The sequence below is a fragment of the Taurulus bubalis genome, assembly GCF_910589615.1.
Source record: "Taurulus bubalis genome assembly, chromosome: 1".
NCBI classification, from domain to species: Eukaryota; Metazoa; Chordata; class Actinopteri; order Perciformes; family Cottidae; genus Taurulus; species Taurulus bubalis.
Genome location: NC_136589.1, coordinates 28,548,593 through 28,565,410, shown reverse-complemented (window position 1 = coordinate 28,565,410; position 16,818 = coordinate 28,548,593). Strand labels below are relative to the sequence as shown.

Below are 16,818 nucleotides of genomic sequence, written 5' to 3'. Positions count from 1 at the left end.
TAATCATGTACATTAACACAATCAATGTGTTTGATATAGGCAAGGCAAGGCAAGGCAAGTTTATTTGTATAGCACATTTCAACAACAAGGCGATTCAAAGTGCTTCACATAAAACCATTAAAAGCATCAAAACATAATGCAGATTTAAAAACAGTTAAGAAAACATTAAAACAGTCAAAAAACAAAATAAAAGTAGAAAAAGCAACTTAAAAAATAAAAGTTGAATAAAAGTTGCAGTGCAGTTTAAGAAATAAAATGCAGTAGTGAGATGCAGTAATTGAATCTGGTTCAGTTAAAGGCAGCAGCAAACAGAAAAGTCTTCAATGTGGACTTAAAGGAGCTGAGGGTCTCAGCAGACCTGCAGCTTTCAGGGACATTGTTCCAGATATGTGGAGCAGAAAAGCTGAACGCTGCTTCTCCATGTTTAGTTCTGACTCTTGGAACAGAAAGTAGACCCGTCCCAGACGACCTGAGTGGCCGGGATGGTTCATAAGGTAGCAGCAGATCACAAACATACTTAGGCCCTAAACCATTCAGTGCTTTATAAACCAGCAGCAGGATTTTAAAGTCAATTCTTTGTTTGACAGGGAGCCAGTGCAAAAACCTCAGAACTGGAGTGATGTTATCCACTTTCCTGGTCTTAGTGAGGACTCGAGCTGCAGCGTTCTGAATCAGCTGCAGCTTTCTGATTGACTTTTTACAGAGGCCTGTGAACACACCGTTACAGTAGTCAAGTCTATTGAAGATAAATGCATGGACAAGTTTCTCCAGATCCTGTTGAGACATAAGTCCTCTAACCCTTGATATATTCTTCAGGTGGTAGTAGGCTGATTTTGTAATTGTCTTGATATGGCTGTTCAGGTTGAGGTCTGAATCCATAACTACACCTAGATTTCTACCTTGGTTTGAGGTTTTTAACATTAGTGATTGAAGCTGAGCACTGACTTTCAATCGTTCGTCCTTGGGACCAAAAACAATTACTTCTGTTTTATCTTGATTTAATTGAAGAAAATGCTGGCACATCCAGTTATTGATTTCTCCAATGCATTTAGCCAGCCCTTGTATGGGACTATAGTCCCCTGGTGATATAGTTATGTAGAGTTGTGTGTCATCTGCATAATTATGATAACACACTTTGTTGTTTTTCATAATCTGAGCCAGTGGAAGCATGTAGATGTTGAACAGAAGATATAGGGGATCAAATCTATGGCTGCAGGTACTAACTAAGTAACTATTTAATATTTGTTCTTCCTTAGAAGTCAAAAGATATCTAAACCAGACAAAGTATTTCATTTCAATAGAGCTTGATCAGGAAAAACAGGGACAACAGTGATTTACTCATCAACAGCTGGCATGTTAGATGATAATGCGTTATATATATCCTAATGTGTATTTGAAGGTGACTGCTCAGTCATATGCCCCTGTGGTTACAGATCCTTTGGGCACAGCGCTGGTCAGGAGGTGCCCCCTTTATTCATTTATTCTTTATATGATGAAAACGTTTTGTCCCTTGCCCTCACCAATGGGGTTAAAATAATTGTTTTGAATGTTGTGTAGTTGGCTCCATCTAGTGACTTCAACATATTGATGCATTTACTGTCAATTGAGGCCTACTGCAGTATTTCTGTTCTGACAAAAAGAGAAGTGAAGTCCCATGGCCGAATTACCACTACTCTTTTGAGTGACAAATTATTACTGGACATGCATGCACAGTAATGTTATGTCATGAGATGGTTTTGTATTCAAACACGGTTAAATCAAACTTCAGAGATTATGTATGGCAATAGTTTGAGTCAACATCAGCTTCCGTGTAATCCAGACACTGAACACCACATGTCGGTGACGAGAATCGTGTGCCATATGTTGGGACTATTTTGATATGAGTAAGTATCACAATTATGGTAAACATTTGAAAGGAGTACCCGACATGTACGCCTCAATAAAAATAAGCACCACTCACGCGGGCAACCGTCTTCCACGAAACGAACGCCCCTAACACGTGCTCAGTTTGAACTGCGCAACGGGCTCTCTGCCTCCTGATTGGACAACCGGGAGCGAGAGCAGCAGGTTGACCGCGGCTAGCATCACACTTCACTGGGGAAGCCGCGAGCGTCCGCTACGTTCACAGGAATCAGCGGGTGGATTACTTATCTACTCAGCCCGGCGGATCGAGAGGAGAAAACCCTGTTTCTGAGTAACGTCGCCGGCGAGGATGTCTGTCCCAGCGGGAGAGGGATGAAGATGAAACCACTGTTATGGCGAGTTGCGTCAGTGTGGCTGTGTGTAGCTGTAGTCTGTCGGTAAGTTAATTTCATCTGTTTGAACCGAGTCTTGTCATCACGTCGGTGACGGTGAAAAGTATCAAACCGTGGTTTAAACTCCAGTACAAAGTATCGCATTAGCTCGTTAGCTAACGTGATGCAGTGATGTGGCACCTGGCTGACTTCTGACTGGTGCTCAGACTCACGGTTAGTTAGCTGGCGTTTCAGACCGTGAGTGGTGTTACTAGCGTGTTAGCTCGGTTTAACACAGCTAACGTCAGCTGATAACAAGCGGAATACCTGAGATAGTAACTATCTAGCGTAACACGTAAACTCCTCCACCTGAACGGCATTGTTCTTACGCTAACGAGTGATTTAAAGCTAGAAGAAGTGACGTTAGATGCAAAAGTTGTCACGTATGAATCTCTTTACGCTCAAATTGACAAGCAACGTGTGTGAAAGTCTTCTGACTAAAACATGTCGCAGTGCTAATGTTAGCCGACGGTTCATCAGCTGTTGACCGGATTATTGGCTGTTCACATCCGTCACGGAAGTCCTCTCGAAAGCTGGAGGTGGTTCTGTCTTGGCGAGTCTGACAGAAAACATTAAAGCCAGCAGAGATTATGGAGGATGAGTATGGGCTGCAGCCATGACATTATATTTGAGGACACACACCGAGCACTGCAGTTTAGATGGAGCTTAAGGGAGGAAGGGACATGCTGTGTTATTATGTTTCGAGATCTATTTTGTTGACCTTGCCTACTTTCACCAGCGTATAACTTTGGTTCTCATTGAAGCCGTTGTATGTTTGCCCTTTTGATGTCTGTCTCTACTGGTCACCAGTACAACTTTGGGATGAACGATTTTGAAAAAAACAAAACAAACAACTAATTGCAATTATTTTTGACTGATATTGCGATATTATTTGCTATATATGGGGTTTTATAGCTTTAACATAATCGTGCTAATTTTCATTGGCGCACATTTAAGTGATTATGTTGTAATTGTAATTTTTGCTGGGATCTGGACCAAACACAGATGTTTCCTTAAGTCTGTAGAATGCGACGTGTAGACCAGGACATTTCTGCAGCACCACAGTATTTAATATAGAATGACTTACTTTTGGCTCTTAACAAGTGTTGGACCACCTGCGATTTCAATTAAATGTGCAGCATTGCTACAATTCAGTAAGAAGAAGGAACTGTGGCATTTTGTCACTTTAAAGATGTTAATTTACTTTTTCTAAGGTAAATGCCGGTGTAATTTATAACAATGATAATGAATAAAATGGTACCATAATTTACTTAATTTATTGTCCCCAGCTATTACATGTCAAATGGTTGATCAGACAGAAAGGACATGTGATTCCTATTTTAAAGTCATTGCATTGGTTGCCTAGCAGTTTTATAATTCATTTTAACTAAGATATTCTCACTAGTATTTAAATCATTGAATGGCTTGGCACCAGCCTTTCTCTCGGACATGCTTTTTACCGACGTACCAAGCAGGTCCCTCAAATCCTGTGCAGCTGTATCCTGGTTCTCCTAAAGATCTCAACAAAAACGCAGAGGGAGTGACTCTGAAACAGTCTGACGGAGGATACATCATCCATGTGATGCCATATTGCCACATACTAAATCATCTTATCACATTACTACACAGATACAAAATTGGAGTAATCAATGATGCATCATGTCGTGTGACTGAAGTTGAGCGACTCAGAGGTCACTTGTCAGTCCGATATGTGTCACATACAAATGATCTTTGCACGTGTGGGAGACGTGTTTATTTATTTAATTGGTTGCATAGTAGGCAGCTCCCTTCTGTATATCCAACCTGCTCTGTTTTCAGTATTGCACAGGGTTTGTACTCTTTAATATTGTAAAACTGCACTGTATGTAGAGCATAATAGGCTCGCCCAAAGAGGGAATATCCATTTAATCATGAAGGGTAAAAACCTTTTTGATTTTATACCATTTTCTTTGTAAAGTCTACTGCTTTAACTCTTTGTAACCAGTTAGTTAATTATTGAGCAAGTCATGCCTCAACAACCATGCTTGCTCCTTTGGGGGCTTTCAATTAGAAAACAACTGCTCTGCTGTTCTCTAACATGTCTGTTCCTAGCCTAACCCCTCAGATCAAGTGGCCATTGGTCAAGTAGTGTACTTGACCTGGAATCCAGAATATAATCCAGCTAATTGCTCGGATTGTTGACAAGGTTGCAGTCGCTGTTGGAGTGTGGCCTTTGAGACTGTACAATTAGGATCTTTTCCCCCCACGGGAACTTTCCATTATTATTGCAGTTATTTAAAGTATTGTTACTGCTAATTATTGTTGTTTCCCTGCCAGGAGGGAGCACAGTCTCAGTGAACCTGAACATTGTTTCTGGCACAGTATCACTCATGAGAACAGTGGTGTTTGAAAAAAGAAAAGAAAACATAGAGGGCTTTATATATCTATTTACACAGTGAAACTTAACTAATTATACAACATTAAAATATAGAAGCAAAGAAATCTAATGTTTTTATTCTTTATTTGCTTGTTAACTTGTATCTCACTCGGTAAAAATGATGTGCAATACTGTTGTCATATTGTTGTGCCTTTTATGTATTTCCTATACTATTAGCATTTATAGCAATGTTAATTTGTATTCTTAATTCTAATTTGTTTTACCTTTTAAGTTTATTGTAATTCTGTGCAAAATAAGCTTGTCATTGTACGGAGTAACTGTCTGTTATCTTTGCATATGACAATACAAACATCTTGAATCTTGCCACTAAACTGGTGACGGTCACAGTAGGTTTCAGACAAAAGACAAAAACAGAACATGTTGAAATATATATCACATTTAAAAAATGTGCAGGTTTCACATTTATTTTTCCGGCCCTACAGTCTGGTTGAGCGATGTGAGGTGTGTCTCTAATAGGACAACATTCCCTGACTCTGCATACAGATCAGATAAATTGCCTACGTTGGGGTACAGGCCGCTGGGACTTTCTCAGTGTGTCACACTGTGTATGACTCACTGCAGCCAAACAAAATGTTTAGTATCTTGATTCAAGAGTTTATGAATACCCATATACAGTACTTTTACTTCTTTCCCAGATACAGGACATTTGTTTTCCAATGAATTAACAAGTGACAACTTGACTCTCATGGTATTATGACACAGATTTCCTTTTCCCTTGTCTCGTAGGTACCCTAGTTGTTATGTCGGTTGCACAGAGTCGCACCAAGAGGCCCAGAGGCCCGTGTCCTCACAGGACGTCGGTCCGGAGGAAGAGTCGGTGCAGAAGAGTCATCATCACAAGGTAGCCTCAGCTGTATATTATCATGGTACAACTAATTTCATTGCCCAGAGGTGTCACAGGTTGCTGTATAAAAAACTCACGTGACAATACACTTCCATTATATATTTTCTAGCTTACTTTAGCACACAATAAACCTGCTGTCATGCTCGTATCGGATTTACAGTAGTTGCACAACAATATCAGTAGTATGATTTTGTTTTTTTTGCGACTAATCTATCCCCTTTGTGCTGTCAATGTTATCTGTGCATGGATTTGTGTGTTTTTCTCTAGATGGAGGAAAACCAGGTTTTACCAACCCAGTCCTTATCTAGAAATGAGCAGTTGATAGAGGATGATCGTCAAATAGAGGAGCAGATGACACAAGAGGTGGATGAAAAACAAGTTATAGAGGTACAGTAGAAAAATGCAATAAATAGTACATATTCATTTTGTGCTGTGACGTTTGCGTAATGTACCTGAGTGGTAATTTCATTGGTTTAGGTAAAGTTTTACCATTTGGTTTCCTCCAAAGCAGCACAACAGTTTTTTAACTGGATCTGCGCTGTACCACCCAGTCCTTTTTTATTGATCGTTCCTCGAGCATGTGCAGCTTTAAGTGTTTGGTTGATACATCCAACTCTGGCTAATGGGTCAGCCCTTTTAATATTTCCCTCTACAGCTCACATATCTCAATTTTATCCATCAGGCCTTTGAAATAAAGGAGCCGGCTGTAGAGGAAGAGTTGGTGGCAGACAAAATAATTTCACAACCTGAGCCAGAACCTGAGCAAAGCTCAGAAAATCAACATCCTGAAACCTCCATCACTCTCGACCAGGACTCAGCCTCCGTGCTGCCTTCCTCCCACTCTGTCTCTGAATTTTCTGCTGAGCTTGAAGACAACTCAAACACCCATAATCTTCAAGACAACATCCCAGATAGGCAAGATATTTTTTTTTTTTCACAAGAGCTGTTCTGTTCTTTTAGTCTGTCAGTTCTTTTAATTAAAATGATTGGTTTGGTGTATCTCATGCTGGTGTTTCGGGAAATGTACATTGCTTCGGTTAACAGCACTGTATGAGAGCAAGTTCCTTTTTCATTTTTTCTTAGCCGTTTCCCTTCAATTAACATGGCTGCAAAAGTGTAACATGGATTGTTGTTTCATTTCAGAGTTTCAGATGATTCAGCTGACGTAGCTAAACCCGAGGTCATTGATTCGGACCCGCCTCCAGCTCCCTGTGAAGAAGAAGAGAATAACCCATATGACAATGAGAGGTGGGTATGGTGAATCTTGTGCCCTACTTAGTGAGCTAAAAATATCTAAAGTAATATTTCTCTAGCGTTATTGTCAAGTTGGCTTTCACTGTAAACAGCAGAATTAGGTCATCTTAAAAGACACAAGGGACTCATACACTCTCAAACAAAACAGCAATGTTTTTTTTATTTTCAGCAGTCCTCCAATTGTTCTGGAGAACACTTCCAATGTCCACTCTGCAGGTACTAAAACCCACAGTGACCCACCTCTGACTTCTCAAGCCGGTCACAGCACACAACATCTGGAGGACAACGCATCATATGTGCTAAAAGAGCAAGTAAGAGACTCGGATGCTGTGTGAACTATTTTCCTCTCTCTATCAAAGGAGGTGCCCCAGCTCTCATTTTCTCATTATCTCTGACAGGACCCGAGCTCCCCTGTTACCAAAGGCACAGATACCACTGTGATCAGCAAAGACCCCGAGGACATCCCCACTTTTGATGAGTGGACACGGAAGATGATGGAGGTTGAGAATGAAAAGAGTAAGATTCCAACTTTGTCCTTTTTAAAGTCAAGACTGTTCAAACTGATTTTTCAGAACAAAAAATATTCTGGTTATTTGTTCCGTTTTCCCTCTCAATAGCTCAGTCTACTCATACTTCTAACAATGGGGCTCCTCCTACGGGGAAGAAGGCCCAGAAGAACTTTAATAACTATGCCTCAGTGGAGTGTGGAGCCAAGATCCTTGGCGCTAACCCAGAGGCAAAGGTACTTTATGTCTGATACTCCAGCCTATTAAGGAATCTGCTTACTCTGATGGATGATGACAAATACAAGTGCATATTGATTTGTGAATTTGTTCCATACAGAGCACTTCAGCCATTTTGAAGGAGAACATGGACTTGTACATGCTAAACCCCTGCAGTAATAAGATCTGGTATGTAGTATGCTTGCATCTCCTGCTTTCTATCCACAGATTCAACCTGAAGACATTTATTTTCATCTCCACTTGAGGCTAGTGTTTTTGTAAGGCTTTTTTCTCGTTCTCTCCCAGGTTCATCATTGAGCTCTGTGAGCCCATCCAGGTGAAGCAGCTGGACATCGCTAACTTTGAGCTATTCTCTTCTACCCCTAAAGACTTTCTTGTCTCCATAAGTGATAGGTATGCACTGCAGCGAACATACATACAATATCCACAAATATAATACCAATGTTGGTATTCTTTCAATGCATTTATTTTTGATAGAAAACTACACTGTACACGTTTATGTTTATTTACACCTCACACACTTCATATACACATAAATACTTTGCATTTTTGCACTTCTATTGTTTAAGTTTAATTTAATTCCTAAATTAATACTGTTTTTTTTTTGCTGTAAATATCTTTCATCCCAGCTATTTTTATTATTATTGTATATATCTTGCATTCCTGTTTTTATATTTTATTTTTTGTCTGTAAATTGCTGCTACTCCGACACCAAATTTCCCCTCTTGGATTAATAAAGTATATATTCATTCATTCCTTCTCAAAGAATGGATTGCTGATAGCACCATGAATTGCGTATCATTTGCAACAGCTACCTGTTGCACAAATTATATTAAAATGCAAACATGCCCATAAAGATTTGCAGCTGAGGGCAACTGCTCCATGAACACACTATGCTGAGCAATGGCAGAGAGAGCAATTACAAATGATAATTTCCAGACCACAAGCTACAGGACCTAACCGACCTGATCTTTTTCTAATTTGAGTGTGGTTCATGATATGGTGAATAGAATTGCATTTATATTGTGCCTTTCTCGCATTCCAACCACTCAAAACGCACACCTTAATTAATACACTGAAGGCTGCCATACATATTGACAACCTGTTCATCCGGTTATCACATCATTTACTCACACTCGTACAGCCTTCAGGAACAATTATATATAGAAATCATCATATTTTAATTTTGAAAACGTAATATCATGATTATGAATGACCCCACGTTGTAATCCTAAATGCCCAGACAAGCATATAACTGAACTGACTATGTTGTGCAAATCTTCTTTCATAGATATCCAACGAACAAGTGGCTAAAGCTGGGAACCTTTCATGGCCGGGACGAGCGCACAGTCCAGAGCTTCCCATTAGATGAGCATCTTTATGCTAAATATGTGAAGGTGAGTTTCTCTAGACACATGAGCATTGCATCTGTCTCTACTCTCAGCTAATGTTGTGCAGAGGAATCGCTGCAATCTGTTAATGCAGGTGAGCATTTAACTGTTCAGCTGTTTCAATACATTTTCTCTCTGAATCTCTTTCAATGGAAGTTTTGGCTTCTTCATTGTAGAATGGCCTGGAGAAAAGGAGGTTGTGACCTTTGTGTGTTACAACTTTAGTGTTGATCATTTGGTATGTTATATTGGATAAGTGCACCAGGCATTCTTTCGGAAATGTAAAATGTAATTGTTTTAAAAAATATAGTTTTTAATATTCTAGATTTGGACATTTGGTTAATTTGCCTTTTGAAGTGGCTCAAATGAAAACTGCTCGGTCCTGTTTTGAATGCATGTATACGTCTCTTTTAATTCTTTGTTTCTGTCTCTCTTGCTTCAGATGTTCACCAAGTACATAAAGGTTAGCCTGCTTTTCTTGTAGAGGTCTGTGGTTGTGTGAGCTGAATAGTAAACATGGAGGGGGATGTATTTTGTGTCTTTCTGTTTGTCTGCGTGGTGTGATCAACTCTAAACAGAATCAGATCTAACTTGCTATGGTAGCTGCTAACTCATTGTTACGTCAATAAATACTCCTTGAGTTAAAATCGCATATTATGAACATTTGATAACCTCTGAAATGATACCCACCAATCATTCAAATAAAAAATGTTCCTCAGGTTTTTACTAGTCAGACTATTGTAACTTGTATGTAAATGAATATCAGTCCTCAGGCAACACATTGTGTTGATTTTACAACAAAACAAAATCATGGCTTTGCTGTTTGTAAATAATAAAAACACGGCACGGACTACAATAGAGTGCTGCGGGAAAAAGTCCTGAAGCATCAAAATGAGTCAGCATTGTTGCACTTCAGGTTCCCTTGTCTTGAAATCAATGTTTTTTTTAGGGTGTTTTTGGTTAGATGGCTGAAAAAAGGTCTGTGATTAACACAAGTTTAAGAGATTTAATGATTTGTTATATGACATAAAATACTACAGTAGCTACCTAGTCTACCCATGGTTACAAATAAAGTAACCAAACCCATCTTGTTCAAACGTTAAGCTCTTAAAAAAGGCGGTTGGTATCAAGTGCCTAAATGAAATGCCATCACCCCAACTAGTCCGCCTGTACAGTCACGTTATATATACTCGGTCATGTGACTGGTGTATTATTGGTGTTTACCTCGCTTCAAAAATCATAAAAGTGGTTTTCATTTGTCAAGATTAAGTCCAAGATCCAAGAGAAAATCCCATTGGCTTTTTTGTCGAGTGAACCAGTGTGATACTAAATTCTGGGCTTTCAAAAACACATAATCCCTGCAGCACTCTATACATCACCCACGTCCTTACAATATCTGACTAATGTTTCTTTTCTTTTTTTAGGTAGAGCTGGTCTCTCACTTTGGCTCTGAACATTTCTGTCCTCTCAGTCTCATAAGGTTTGTAACTAAGCAATGTGAGGATTTTCTAACATACTTGCAAACATGATTTGAATGTTGTAAGAGAGAAACCGTACTATGGAACACAAAATCAAAAGGGACATATTGATACTTTTATGGATCCGTCATATTACATTTATTCTTATTATTGTACTTATTTATTGTTTTGTGCATCTTTTTTGTTGCTTCTGCACTTTTCGTTTCCAATCAACGCTGATCAAACAATTTGGCTTAAAGTGTGTCTGCCAAATGATATCTTGTCGCATACTTTAGGAGCTCTAAATGGTGTTATGTAATATTTGGCACGTGGTCATGGCCAGATCACCCTAACCACACTGTCTTTGTCCACTATGTACACACAGGCTTTGGTGGGAACATGGAGAGCTAATGCACATGTTAACCGCTGTTCTTTACACTTCTGCGAAATTCATCTGGCTGAAGTTTATTTGTAGAAATTGAAACTGTCTCATGTTGATAAAGAGGACCAGCTGATGGAGGACTCTCCTATACAATATTGTGTGTGTGTGTGAGAGAGAGTTTGTGTTGGAGAGCCTTTAGGAGGCAAAGGGCTACACTAAAAGACCTGAGAGTCTATCACTTTTATGTTGCTGGATAAAACAGATTAGATTTCACTGTAACATGAGCTTAGTTATAGAATGATTTTGAGTTACCTTTTTTGCCAGGGTGTTTGGCACAAGCATGGTCGAAGAGTACGAGGAGATAGCAGATCCCACAGAAAGACCAGATGATCAGGGTGATGACTTGGGTGAGAACATAGATCATCACATATTTGATAAAGTTAGTAGTTTTCTCAGCACACAAGACACACAAACCAATTTGGTACAGTTTGTATCACACAGGAAAATATACTAAACGAGTCACATTGAACTGACCCTGTTCATGTGTGTGTTCAGACATGATGTTGCACCAAAATCACAGAGTTTACAGTTATACTTATAATTACCCTTTAATGGTTTGTCATGAGATTAATGCGTGTTATTAAGTACACTGCTCCCGACAGATTATCCTCCTGGATGTGTACCTGGTGAAGTCAAATTACCCACGAATCTGATTGGATCAGCAACGGGTAAGTTTGGATTTCTACTGCATAAAGTTGACTAGCATTATCCCAAACCTGGACAGCTGTATTGACTTCCTCTGGTGTTTACATTGTCTCCTCAGATGTGATTTTGAACATGGTAAATAACATTGCTGTCAATGTTCTCGGTGGAGGCTCAGAGATGCAAGGTATGACCAACACGACACACAGCTTGACGTATCTGCCTGGTAGCTCTGACATCCAGTTTTCAGTTGTTGACCATACATGTCGGTGATGATTTTAGTAATTTATATTTATTTGTGCATTTACTTTCAATGTTGTTTTTCTTATTTACTTTTTCTAGGTAATCTTTCATCACAGGAAGTGAACATGACTGAGCCGTCAGCCCAACTTGAAACGAGCTATCCTACTACCACTAAAGACCTCACTTCAGTGTGAGTACATGTTCAATGAATTCACAACCTACAAACCTTAACCCCGTCATTGTTTTCAAGGTTGAACAAAACAATGTAATTTCATTATACTGAGTGATTGAAATGTTATTGCCTTTGCTTCTGTAAATGAGGGTCCAGTGTACACTATTCTAAAAGAGATTAAAAAGGAAGCAGTGAAGCACTGTTCCCACTTAAAGAGCTTTTATTAGTTCCTCATAACTGGAAAATGGCTTTTCAATTAGCCAATAGTTTGTGAAATAATGGATGACGGTTGCTCTACATGCTCTCACAATGTTATATTGTTATTTTCCTTTAATGTATTTACTCTATTTACTATGTTGTCCTTCTCCCTCTGTAGTCCAGACTCTGAAGTGGAAGAGATTTTTCCAGATCCCAACATCCCTGCATCTGTAGCCCCGTCCTCGGAGACCTCTGCGCCAGAGATACCTACAGCTGAAACAGGCACACATGAGCTCCCCCAAGTGGAAGAAAAAATTGTCATTCCTTTACAGAAAGACGAGGAAGAACCAATCGGCTCTACAATCACTCTTTTGGATAAGGAGGAGTTTGATGTAGAAAAACAGAAAAAGGATCAGCATGAGCACCGACAAGAAATCCAGAACTACTGTCCACTACTTACTTCCTTTTCTTCCTCTTCCTCTTGCTCTTGCGCAGCTTCCCTCCAGGAGTATCTCCATTGGCAGTGTTCAGCGCTGCTGTCCAAAAAAAGGAAATGCCAAACTATGAACAGAAAGACAATGATTATTCCCATTCTAACACCCACATGGCATATACCCCTGTCTCCCTCTGCCTGCCCTGACCCTCAGCTGCATTACAGTGAGGTACATCAGCCCCATGAACGAGAACAAGCCTCTGAACAGGAGCTAGAAAGCGAAGCCAGACCATCAGAAACACCACCTCCTCCAGGGAACACAGTAGAATCTCATAAAGAGTCTATGTCTGAACCTCCTGTGTTGGAGCCCAGTCAAGCCTTGAACCTCCCTAAACCCAGTGCCACTGACTCGTCCTCTGCCAAACCTACCCCGATTGTGGAGACACCACAGCTGTCTTCTGAGGAGCCAAAGCCAGAAAAGAGCCAGGATGTGCTGGCAGAAGAGAAGCACATTGAGCCTTCAGCCTCTCTCAGTAGCTCCATCTATGTAGAACCAAAGGTCAGTGCAGATGTGAACGATTCCTCAGTGGCGCAATCAGAAGAGAAGTCTGACATTGAGGTTTCTGTACCAGAGATAAAGCCCTCAATTCAAACCGCAGATAAAATAGATGAATCCCAAGTTCTCCATCCCACCGCCTCCCCTCAATTAGAACATCACCCTGACCCACCAGCTGTACCTGACAGTAGTACTACTTCCTCTGAAGTATCACACCCTGCTCCAAACACCATTACAGAACTTGAGCCCTCTGGTGGTCACTCGGCCATCACAGAAACTAAAACGGAGGATTTCGCGGAAGACATCTCTACATCGTCAGGTGGCAAGCCTTCCTCGCCGACCTCACCGTCTCTCTCGGACATCTATGCAGAGCCACCCAATGGCACGGATCAGAACGGAAACACAGCGCATGGGTCCAGCCAGAAGGAGTCCGTGTTCATGAGACTCAACAACCGCATCAAGGCCCTGGAGATGAACATGTCGCTCAGCGGACGCTACCTGGAGCAGCTGAGCCAGAGGTGAGAAACAGGGACACGGACCAGTGCTCCAGAGAAATAAGCACCGTCTGGTTGTTGTTGTCCTTTGTTTATAAACTGAGTAGAGGCTGATATTCAGAATTAATCTTCCATGTTTTGATTCAAGATATCGAAAGCAGATGGAGGAGATGCAGAAGGCTTTTAACAAAACCATCATTAAACTCCAGAACACTTCGAGAATAGCAGAGGAACAGGTGAGCAATGAAAGGGTACAGATGTTAGTCCAGACAGTTGGAATTTAGAGATAAATGCTTTTTGTGTGACTTTCAGCAAGTGGGCCATGTTATATTGATTTAAGATGCAGTACAATCTTGCCACAGATTTGTTTTCCGCCCAAAAGCTTTCTGCTGTCAGTTTAAAGCTCCACTAATCAATATCATAATACCAGCAATCGATCAAATGACTACATGTAATGTGAAAACGGTCACACTCGTAGTGTCAAATATTTATTCATATACTATTTTCAATGACGTCATTGTCTGTGTGGTTGCTTAACTTGTTGTCTTTTCCTCCCGTAGGATCAGCGTCAGACTGAGTCCATTCAGTTGCTGCAGGGCCAGCTGGAGAATTTGACTCAGCTGGTTCTCAACCTGTCTGTCAGAGTCAGCCAACTGCAGGATGAGGTAGATACAACGCTCCAGGCACAAAGCCTCCATCTGTAACGAGGAGTTTGTTCAGCCCGATAGTAAATGTAGTTTTTCCCTGGGACCATGTCATTAGGATGACACGTGGGACCTGGCCAGTCTTGGAGTAACGGTACAGAGTTACGTCATAAGGGTACATGCAATGTAATTGTATTCTGTTACAGTTACAAAATTAAAGATGAAATCAGATTGCCAAAACATTTCATGAAATTGCGGATCATAAACGGGATTGCAATTTTCAAATGCAGCAATAATATACAGCCATGATTATGTGCACACATTACCACACTTCACCACACACAATGGCCTCTAATGTGAGTGAAAACTATGCTTTCACTAGGTGGATATTTGACATCATTTTGTATGTAAAACAGAAAAGGGTACATTGCAAGTTATCGCGGCGCAGCAGGATGGTTTGCGCACTTTCCAGTTCATAAAGATTATCCTTTCTTGCATCCCAGCATGAAAAGTGTTTAAGAAATGCTTGTTCCAGCAGTCATAGTAAAGGACAAACTGGGAAATTTGCATGTAGGTTATTTATAATTGAATTCATATGGTTACTCTATAATAATTTTCTTCAGTGTATTTTTCTGTCGTCACAGTACATCAGACATTGCCACTGTTTTATTCATAATGTAATCAATGGTCTGTCTCCCAGGTGTCGGACAGGCAGAACTACCTGCTGCTGTCTCTGGCGTTGTGTCTGTGTCTCGGCATGCTGCTGTGTGCGAACCACTGCCTCATGCCCACCCTTCCTCCAACCACCGAACCAGAGCCACCCATACCGAAGAGCTACACCTACTGCTGCCCTGAAAGGTAGCAAGACAAGCAGACATCAAAAATATATATGATGACGCATACTATCTTTATAACAAGATAAAAGGAAAGGCTCAGCCACACATACATGGTAGCGAAGGAAACACTGGAGTGGAGTGGGTAAGTGTGAATAAGCAGTGCGTGGCATCTCCAAATGGGCTATAACATCTAATGGGCAGAGGTTACTGTGCCTTGAACGGCTTCTACTCATTAAGCCAGTTTATTGATACAATTAATCATCAAGAGCATCGCAACTGGAATCTTAAGTGATGACACAGCCGTGACTCATGTCTTAATAAAGGTGCTACATGCAGTCGCTTTCCTCAACCATTACTGTTACCTTAATAGGCAGTTCTCCTCCTGTGATGAGACGGGCTTGAAGAGGAGTGCATCCTATCCACTCATACACTCACTTGCTGAAGGTACGGTTCTACCACATTAGTGCTATCAGGGCAACAATAGTAATGTTTCTAGGTTGTTTTTTTTCCTTCATATATCTTGAATAGATAATCAATCGAGTTTGAACTATTTGTTATCTTGCGTTAAATTAACCTAAATCTTTGGCTCACAGGCCCAGAAATGCTGCATGCAGAGGAAACACAGAGTCTTTGTCCAGTGAACAGAAAGGTGTGTAAAGATTAAATTGTTGCACTGCAGAATAGTTTTGTTCGATATTGGTTTGAAATACTGGTTGTAACTGGTTAACAGTTCTTTCTCTTGCTCTTTCCCCACACAGAGGAGACGCCGTAAGATGAAACCCCCGGAGAAGGTGGAGACTCTGAAGCCCTCTTTTCATGCTGCTCCAGAACTGTGTAAGGGAGTGGTTTTATGTAACGGTGTACCTGTCACCACAAACCCCACACCCCTTGCAAAAAGGTTGCTTCAACCTTTGTTTAGAGACTCCCCATCAGAGGGCAGCTCAGAGGGGTCTTCACATTCAGATGACCCTTCCTTCTGTGGCATCACCACAGCTTGCAACCGAATCTGTGATGGAGTCCCTCCACCAAAGACCCGATCGGAGAAACGGGCATTTAGACGCAGGCGTCCAACGCCTAGTTGTGCGGGGGTGGACTTGCTTCAGGTCCCACGGAGGGACAGGAGCCAACCGTTGAACATCTCTACCATACAGGACATCATGAACAGGAAAACTGAGCAGAGCTCTGGGACTTTTGGGGTGAACGTTGCCCTTTCGGGTCCTGTTTGACAGGACTTCTTCTCACTGACTGCTTAACTCTTTCCAAAAGAGGATGGATGTTAGTTCTGTAGCCACTGGCAGCTTTAAGCTTCAATATGAGACAATCCCTTCACTTTAGTTTTTTTGCGTCTATGTTCTCGTCAGATGTATATATTTGTTATACTTCAAATCATAGAAATGTCTTCGCAGCTTTCCATTAAAGATTTTATGTTTCGTTTGAAAATATGTACTGTGACTATTGATATATGAACAAAATTATTCAATCAGTCAGTCTTATTATCGACATGCTGCACACCAGAGACCTGCGGTGAGGTTCGGGGCTGTTGAGGCACAGACTCTTTCAGAGTCCTATTTACAAATATATGAATTTGCCATCGCAATTCCACAATTTATACTCATTCAATACAAATAGGCCATATAGACTACTGCAGTGTATGCATGGTCCTACCTTTACTTGTGAATTAAGTACATTCATTCGTCCATCCTTCTGGACCAAAATATTTATTCTGATAATCAAGTTT

The 16,818-nt window shown here is 40.7% G+C and overlaps 1 protein-coding gene across 1 annotated transcript; it reads left to right on the top strand.

Moving 5' to 3' along the window:
- Positions 1 to 2,235: 2,235 nt before the first annotated feature.
- LOC306750503 (SUN domain-containing ossification factor) lies at positions 2,236 to 16,516 on the top strand (the record flags this gene model as incomplete). Its single annotated transcript, XM_079233938.1, has 24 exons — positions 2,236 to 2,300; positions 5,458 to 5,572; positions 5,843 to 5,962; positions 6,258 to 6,490; positions 6,719 to 6,823; positions 6,999 to 7,140; positions 7,228 to 7,345; positions 7,447 to 7,571; positions 7,673 to 7,740; positions 7,858 to 7,965; positions 8,864 to 8,969; positions 9,406 to 9,426; positions 10,388 to 10,443; positions 11,127 to 11,209; positions 11,465 to 11,530; positions 11,626 to 11,691; positions 11,847 to 11,937; positions 12,296 to 13,624; positions 13,749 to 13,836; positions 14,161 to 14,265; positions 14,945 to 15,102; positions 15,451 to 15,524; positions 15,674 to 15,729; positions 15,839 to 16,516. 24 exons carry the CDS (start codon positions 2,236 to 2,238, stop codon positions 16,304 to 16,306), a joined length of 3,966 nt encoding a protein of 1,321 aa, XP_079090064.1. The 3' UTR covers positions 16,307 to 16,516.
- Between the last annotated feature and the right edge of the window lie 302 nt (positions 16,517 to 16,818).